The 8,564-nt window shown below is 43.0% G+C and overlaps 1 protein-coding gene across 1 annotated transcript; it reads left to right on the forward strand.

Moving 5' to 3' along the window:
* Positions 1–286: 286 nt before the first annotated feature.
* C10H6orf62 (chromosome 10 C6orf62 homolog) lies at positions 287–8,314 on the forward strand. The gene is made up of 5 exons (XM_064150111.1): positions 287–2,521; positions 4,405–4,581; positions 5,491–5,613; positions 6,380–6,514; positions 7,031–8,314. The coding sequence occupies exons 1-5, from the start codon at positions 2,393–2,395 to the stop codon at positions 7,154–7,156; spliced, it is 690 nt and encodes a 229-aa protein (XP_064006181.1). The 5' UTR covers positions 287–2,392; the 3' UTR covers positions 7,157–8,314.
* The last annotated feature ends 250 nt before the right edge of the window (positions 8,315–8,564 follow it).

Raw genomic sequence — 8,564 nt, forward strand, 5'->3', positions numbered from 1 at the left:
TCGGCATCACGCGGGGCATGAGGGCGGTGACACCGGCCGCTGGGGTGAGGGGGGAGAAGGAACAGGGAAGTGCCACTCATATTCTTGCTGCGCGATCTGCCCGGAGATGTTGCGCCGCTGGTTTACACTTCTCTTTGTGTTTCCCAAACAGGAGAGTCTGCGGCAAGCAAAGCTACCGCTGAGCCTTACTGCCTGGAGCACAAGATCCTGTCTTCCCCCGGGGATTTGAACGCTTGGTACTCGCCGGCAGAACGAGGTTGCGCAGCGCGGGCAGGGCGGTGCCTGTGTGACTCAGGCGCTGCCATTTTGGGCGGTTGGTCCTGTCCGCGCAGCTGGTCTCCGTGCTCGCTCCTGTGCCGAGGTACAGGCGCAGCCCGAGGCGCTTCTGCTCGCTCCTGCCCGCTCCTGCCGTCGCCTTCGAAGACGTCCAGGGGCCGCCTGGGCGAAAAGAGCCTCTGCCCAGTTCTTTCATCCTTCTCTCGGCCGCTTCCGTCCTCCACCGCTGCTCCGGGATCTCTATGCCAGTCGTCCTCCGTAGGAGCCACTAGCGCAGGCACCGCCGCCGTCTCCTTCTCCTAACGCTGCTGCCACTGCCGTCGCCTCTTCCTCCTTCTCTTCCTCTCTCCGCCACCATTTCCCCACTCCCCGGTACTGGGGCGCTGAGTTAGACTATGGGGACCAGGTTGGGGCTGAGCAGCGGCAGAGCGGGCGGCCCGGTTACCGTGTCCACTGCAGCAGGGATGGGGGAGCTCCGCGGCTTCGTGGCTTTATCTTGACATGGCTCCTCTCCGTGCTGCTAGCAGCGCCGCCGCCTCCACTGCTCCTCCTGCGCCCGCCGGCTGCGGGTAGCGAGCGGGCCACGGTCTCGGTCTCTCGTCTGAGTCTCTCTTGCTTAAGTTGGGGGGAAGTTTTGGGAGGGATTCCTTTTTGTTTTTGTTTCCCTTTCTTTTTCGCCTTTTGTCAGGAGAGGAAGGGGGAATACTTCTTCCCCTCTTCCTAACCTGGTCCGAGGAATTTGCTAACCTAAAAACTTTTAACCCCGACTAATCAAACACCTGGGGGGGAAAATGTCTGCAGAGAGGAAGAAAATAACCTGATGATTGGGGACTTGCTTTTGGGGGGGAGGGTGTTGTAGAGGTTTAAAAATTGCAACCTAGTCGTGCAAATAAAAAAACCTCCTGAAAATTTTGACACCAAAAATCTGTTTTGCGGGAAAAGCGGGAGCAAAACTCTCCATGCTTTCCAAGTCGTGACCATGAAGTGAGAGGGGAGACACCGTTTTACTGTGGGTGTCCCGCTGCCCTTGACACAGGCCGCCCGCTGCAGCCTCTGCCGTGTTGTGTAGCGAAGCCTGAGGAGAAGCGAAAAGCATTTGGCCATGCACAGCCTCGGCTAGCCGTGATCGCTGTGGAGCGCAGCAGAGAGAGAAGGATCCCTGGGGGATCGGCAGCCCAGGCAGCGTGTCAGGTGTTGGGGGATGTAGGGCTCTCCCACTGATAAGGAGGCCCCGGGTTTGGGGCGCTGATTCGAATTTTGGTCTCTAGGTGAGATAACACTGTCCCTTGAATCCCTGCCTGCCCCTCGTTTATGGCCATCATGGTCCCTCTTCTCTTTGGCAGCAGTAGCCTCGGAACATTGATGTGCCTGATGATGAGCAGGATGAAGTTAGAAATGACTCCGCTGTTTTTTCTCTTTGCTCCCATGCAAACCAGCACTGTGTTGTCTGTAGTTGATTTTGTTATTGTTAGCAGAGAAATGTCATACCTGCCAGGATGTGCACTCCTCCTTTGCACTCTTTTCTCTGCTCTCCACCAAGTGTAATCTAAAGCAAAATAAAAGACGGGCAACATAGCAATAGTGGAAAGCTGAGAATAATAATCAGTAGAGTCATGAATCTGGCTGGGGTAAAACGCAATTTGTAATTTCAGCTTCTTTTTTTTTTGTAAGCAGAGCAAAAGTACCCCCCCCCCCCATGGATTGGGCTTGTGCCAGTTGCTTCTTATTGTACAAGTAAATTGTGATAAGATTTGTTGGTTTTTTTGGGGTTGTTTTTTTTTTTGTCTGTTTCTTTTTCATTCTTACCCACTTCTGCGGCTAAACTGTTCAAATTTTTGCCTTTAAAATTAATAGGTTTTTTTTTCCCTTGGTTTATCATAAAACTTGTTCAGCCATGGCTGAACAACTACATAGTTGTTTGCTTGACCCCTTCGATACCACATTCTCGTAAAATACTGCCTGAGGTGCGATTTTTGGGTTACATTAGCGTTTTTATCTGTTCAGTCGCATTAGCGGGAATAAAACGACTTGTTTCTGTTGTACTTGAGTCTTAACGAAGAGGTGCCCATAGTTTAGTGACAGTTTCCAAAGGCTTTAGTACCACCTGTATTACAAAATGGGGGACCCAAACTCCCGGAAGAAACAAGCTATGAACAGACTTCGTGCTCAGCTTAGAAAGAAAAAAGAATCTTTAGCTGACCAGTTTGACTTCAAGATGTACATTGCCTTTGTGTTCAAAGACAAGGTAAGTTGGTTTTAGCGTTTCTCGCTGTGTTGTCTGTTGCAGTGCATGTTAACTATGTTGTGCAAAGCTGAGCTGTCAGTTTGCATGTTGTGGCTTAAGATTCCCTGGATCTTTAAAGACTTTTTAAAAGTCGCCAGTTGTTAATAGTATTTGTGTAATGTTTGTTGTTTTGGCTTTTTGTATGCGCATGGCTATGTAGTGCAGAGGGTGCCAGTGCCTTGCTAAGTGACTACTCGGTAACTTCTGTATTATAAATAAATTTCAGAGTTAATACTGTAACTTGTGAAGCCTAATTGGGGTCTGAACTGTGTAGTTGTTGTCTGGGAACGGTTGAGTTGAAAAGGGTGACCTGGCTGGAGTAATTGCTACAGTTACTGTGTTTATCTGGTTAAGCAGAAGGAGTGACTTGGCAGTTGGGAAGTTGCAACATGCAGTATCGAAATGGCCCAGGCACGGGGGCATGTGTGAAACCGCTGCTACCATTTTGAGAGGGAGCAAAAAGACGAAGTCTTCATTTGCTTTGTCTTGGCCAGGGTGGGGAGCCTGTTGTTTTTTTAAAAGCTAAGTATAGACCCACAATTACTTCCTTCCAGAGAACGTGGAGAAAAAGTAGATGCTTAGTGATCGATTGTGATGAACAAAACGATGAGGAAGTAAAGATAGAAACAAATGCCACCAGAGAACATAGTGAAGGAAATGCATGTTGATGAGCCCTGACATTGTTTAATCCCCTCAAACGTATAGTTTTTACATTTCCTGCAATAGTTAAGTGTTTTTGAACAGAGACTGATCTTTGAACTTACTCTAACTGAAAAGTTTCCTTAAAATTCCGAAGTTCAACTTGCCTTTGCTCATCAGTTCTAGTGCAAACAGATGTTTAGTGGGACATAATTTCTTGACAGCGTCTCTCAGTAATAAAGAGGAGTATGAATGTGTAAGCAGTGGTAACAATCAGATTTTCTTAGATGATACAACTTCAATGGTTTTAGTGGGAGCACTCAAACTACTTTGCTTTGTAGAAGTTCATTGTCAATGCTTCTTTCAGTTCCTGTAAAATTTGCTTATCACAGTGAACTGAAGATGTCCACTCAGGACTAGTTTGCTTAAAGTAGGAATTTAGCTCAGCCTAGCTTGGTCAGCATATAGTTTTGTCGTGTATGTTCTGGGGGTGTGAAAGGTTGTTTGATAAAATGGGCTTTGTCATGAAGTTCTTAAATAGGTCGAGATTTCTTAAGAGCTACAAAAAACCTGCTAGAAGCAGATGTACAACTTTGAGTGATTTTACATACAGCAAAAATTTTCTTCCAAATTTCTCAGTGTTTTGGCCTTGCTTGAGAGAGACTGAACTGTACTGAGTGTGTGAAAGTTACTTAGCAAATTAAAATAGTCCTTCTTTGAGGAGGTTGACTTGTAGGTAACTTCAGATTGAATCTTCGTTATCTACTGTTGCCAGACATGGCATTGAAAGGCCTTTCACTTTTGATAAACGACCAACTTTAAAGTATTGCAAAGTGGGAAAAGAAAAGTCACTCTATCTGCAAGATTAAACTTGCATAAGGCTCTCCAGTCAGCCCAATGTCAGGTGTTCTGTGTGATAAAAGGGCAGTCTTTGTTAATGTGTAGGTGCAGCTTTAGTGTTTGCAAGGTAGGCATGCAAGTCTGGATCTTTGGAGACTACAAAAACCTGTTCAGTTGGAAGCTGCTGAATCGAATGCTTAATTTGTCAGACTGTGTGTGCATTTTAGTGTGTTTTGTCACTTGGCTTGTGCAATGTGCATTTTATATATAAATGTTAACAGGAAATCACAAATTCTAAAACTTAACCTGTACTTGCCTAGGAAGGGTTTTAATCTTTATGTAATCTATGCTTTTTTTTTCTTCAGAAGAAGAAGTCAGCGCTTTTTGAAGTGTCTGAGGTGATACCAGTCATGACCAATAACTATGAAGAAAATATCCTGAAAGGTGTGCGGGATTCCAGCTATTCTTTGGAGAGTTCCTTAGAGCTTCTGCAGAAGGATGTAGTACAGCTTCACGCGCCCCGCTACCAGTCTATGCGCAGGGTAAAGCTCCTGTTTACACTTGCTGAATTCTTCAGCTTTTCTTTGTGAATCTTCAAGGCTTAAGGTTGTATTTTTCCCAACTCTCCTGCTTCATGGGGGTCCTGAGGGTGAATGTTTAAGGTCCATTTTTAAGGGTAACAGCATATGTATTCTGAAATTCTACTTAAATAGGTTGTGGTCCTGCTTTACTTTTCATCTGTTTCACCTTGGAAATGATACGGTCTTGCTATCCTTACCTTCTAGTAGGCATAGTTCATTATTGCAACAGTTCTTGCCGTACAAATAAGTGATTCTACTTTATGAATATTGGAAGATATATTTGATACTGTATTTTTTTAAAGTTGAGATCATAAAGTTACAGAATCAACCAGGTTGGAAGAGACCTTCAAGATCATCCAGTCCAACCTATCACCCAGCCCTTTCCAATTATCTAGACCATGGCACTAAGTGCCCCATCCAGTGACTCTACCTCCCTGGGCAGCCCATTCCAACACCAAATCACTCTCTCTGTGAAGAACTTCCTTCTATTATCAAGTGTATACCTCCCCTAGCAAAACTTGAGACTGTCCCCTTCTTCTGTTTCTGGTTGTCTGGGAGAAGACACTGACCTTGACCTGGCTGCAGCCTCCCTTCAGGTAGTTGTAGACAGCAATGATGACACCTCTGAGCCTTCTCTTCTCTCCAGGCTAAGCAACCCCAGCCTCTCCTCTTAGGGCTGGATGTATATTAAAAGGATACTGAAAACTCAGTGTAAGGAAAGCAAAACTTCAATTGTGTTTTACATAATAGAAATGGAAAATTACAAAAGAAGGTAATAAGTAGCACCTTTAAATTACCTGACTGTCCAGAGAAGTTGATTATCTGTATCTTTGACTAAAGAAGTGAAGTACAGAACTTTATTGCTTGCAGGATGTGATTGGCTGTACCCAGGAGATGGACTTCATTCTTTGGCCTCGCAATGATATTGAGAAGATAGTCTGTCTCCTGTTCTCTCGGTGGAAGGGATCTGATGAACCCTTTAGGCCTGTTCAGGTACTTTGGTTTTGTTTTCTAACCTCAATAAATAGTTTTCACCTGGAAGTTGCTTTTTAACCAGAGTTGATAAGGTATGTGATTACTTTGGATGTTAGAAAGTATGCTGTCTGATTTTTATTTATAGAGCAAGTACGCTGCTTTGAATGCCAAGCTTTGCTTCATGTGTTTATGCACTGTTCCATCAGCAGTGGTCTGAAGGGCCTTTGCAAATGGCATATGTATAAATCTGTATGTCATGTTAGGATTTATAGAAGTAGATTAGACGTGGCTCTCAGTTGACTTTGTCTAAATAGGATGGTGCTCTTAAGGCTTTGCCAATATCTCAAGTTGCTGTACTTGGTTAGATGAGTCTGAGATGGATGGAAGCTTTGATAATTTTGTTTTGAAGTAAATTTCAAGCATTTTAGATTATTTTTGTTTCAGTAACCAGCTTTACCTGTTCCTGTGCAAGTCTTTGGACAATGTTACATGGGGATCTTCTGGCACAGCGAGCTAAATCTGGTTTTATATATACATTTAAGTTGTACCTCTTGAATTGTTAATACCTCATTGCAATGACTAATACTAATGTGGGCAGCATAAAACTGGGGAGCTCTTTTAAATCGTGCCAAGACTCAAGTGTGGTGGTGTGGTCCCCAATTCCTGCAGCTTTTCACTGTGAGGAAAGGAAAAAAGTGGTTGTAAAGTCCTTGACTGAGGGAAATTAATGGGTTAAATATGAGATTTGGCTTACTATTTTATTGCCCTCTCTCATGCAACGCAGGCCAAGTTTGAATTTCATCACGGTGACTATGAAAAACAGTTTCTGCATGTTCTGAGCCGAAAGGACAAGACTGGAATTGTTGTCAACAACCCTAACCAGTCAGTGTTTCTCTTCATTGACAGACAGCACTTGCAGGTAAGATTATTTCATCCCTCGTTTTACCAAATGCATAGTAATCATAAGGTGCTTTGCCCTAGGAATATTAGAGATTTCAGTTCAAAATACTCCAGTAGAAAAATTGTGTGCATTCATGCTTGCATTTCAGCAGTTCCAAAGGAACTGTGTCCCATAATAGGATTCATACAGGCAAAAACTAGCTGTGGGCCACAGATATGTTTACCAAAAAAAATCCTTGTATTAAAAGTCAAGTTCTACAATAGACTTAACAGCGTTTTGAAGCAAGTAAAACATTGACTTAGCTTCTGTAGTATCACTCAGATTATTCCAGTGAAGAATGGCAAAGTGAAAATGCTTCAGGCCTTAGAGGTCACAGACTATACCTTTGAGTTCAGGCTGTTCATATGAATGAAATAGTGTCTATGTTGTTCCTCTGCTACCAGCAGCAAGCTAATAATTGGACTGGATTTGCTGGAGCTCTGCCTATTAGTCTGGAGTTAACTTTCATGTTAAATAGCTTTTCTTTGCTTCTAGACTCCAAAAAACAAAGCTACAATCTTCAAGTTGTGCAGCATCTGCCTGTACCTGCCACAGGAGCAGCTCACTCACTGGACGGTTGGTACCGTGGAGGATCACCTCTGTCCTTACATGCCAGAGTAAGGTACTGGCCAGCAAAATGGGGAAGATCACAGAACGCAGCAGTGGATTTTTCACTTTCCTCACCACTTTATTCTTTCAGAAGTTAGAAGGAAATGGACTCATATTCAGAACACTATACATTGTGAAACTTGATCATCCTGGATTTTTTTTTTAATCATTTATATCTCAGAACTTTACAATTTTTTTTAGATGTTTTCTGCAATGGACCTTGTGAAAGAGGATGCTCTGCACACTTCTGCACTGCATCAGCATCTTACTAAAATGTGAAATGAAGGGACTGTTCACTGAAACAAATGTATCTGAAAGCACAAGGTGATCATTTTTGGTGGTGTTCCCATTTGTGCTGGTCATGCCCCCTAACATCTATAATGTTAACCATCAGTATTTGGAGGGTGAGAAGTGAATGTAACGGGTATAAAAGCCTTATAGCTTTGCTGTTAATGATTGTATCAGAGCACTATCACTCGTTTTAATGATCAGGAGAGTGGCTATTACAATAGGAAGTAAATGTGGGAAAGAAATCTTTCTTTAAAGAAAAAAGCATCTCATTAAATGTGTAGGCATTGTTTTGCCTCTCTTTATTTTGCTGGGACACGTCTAGGTTTACTGGCACTTTTGTTTTGGATCTCTTTCCCCAAGTTGCTGTGTAACTGTATGCAAGTATTCTTTTGAGTTGGATGCATTTATGCAGATGAGGCAGACCTGGAGTCTGAAGTTGCTGAAGCAGCTACAAATAAAATAATAGCTGCCAAAAGTGTTGGTAGAGGATTATTTTTTTCTTGAGAGTTGAGACTTGTAAACTTGCAGGTGAACTGTGCAGGAAATACTGGTTTCTAAAACATTTCTTACGGAAAACCCATGGAGGTTTTTTTCTTTCAAAATAGACATTATAAAACAATGTATAATAGTGTTTGGAGTGTCAAAAGTTGGTTCTGACAGAACATTTTAAGATTGTGCAATGATAAAAGGAAGACTACTGTATAGTTTTGTTGACAAAGAAGGCTCTGCTTAAAGGTTGAGTACTTTTTACTGGAGTAAAACTGCATAAGCCTGCTCCCTTTTGGATAAAACTAGTGCTTACCTGTTTAAAACTTGTATTTAGCTTTTGTTTGGAATTGGAAAAAAAATTGGAACTTAAATAAATTAGGTGAAAGATGACTGGTTTTGTTTATGGAACTCTTGGAAATTCTAGTAGTATCTTGCATTTTGACTGTCACCCATTGCAAATAGAAAATGTACATGTTGTAAAATACAAGTAACAGATAAGTGGCAGGGGTGCTGTTAGAGTCATAGAATCAACCAGGTGGGAAGAGACCTCCGAGATCATCCAGTCCAGCCTAGCACCCAGCCCTATCCAGTCAACTAGACCATGGCACCAAGTGCCTCATCCAGTCTCTTCTTGAAGACC

Source organism: Pogoniulus pusillus, chromosome 10, assembly GCF_015220805.1.
Source record: "Pogoniulus pusillus isolate bPogPus1 chromosome 10, bPogPus1.pri, whole genome shotgun sequence".
Classification (NCBI taxonomy): Eukaryota; Metazoa; Chordata; class Aves; order Piciformes; family Lybiidae; genus Pogoniulus; species Pogoniulus pusillus.

What these genes read in the sequence shown, in the direction of transcription:
- C10H6orf62 (XM_064150111.1), top strand. Translation starts at nt 2,393, where the DNA reads ATGGGGGACCCAAACTCCCGGAAGAAACAAGCTATGAACAGACTTCGT. An exon ending in CCTTTGTGTTCAAAGACAAG is followed by an intron (nt 2,522 to 4,404) that starts GTAAGTTGGTTT and finishes TTTTTTCTTCAG; the next exon opens with AAGAAGAAGTCAGCGCTTTT. An exon ending in GCTACCAGTCTATGCGCAGG is followed by an intron (nt 4,582 to 5,490) that starts GTAAAGCTCCTG and finishes TATTGCTTGCAG; the next exon opens with GATGTGATTGGCTGTACCCA.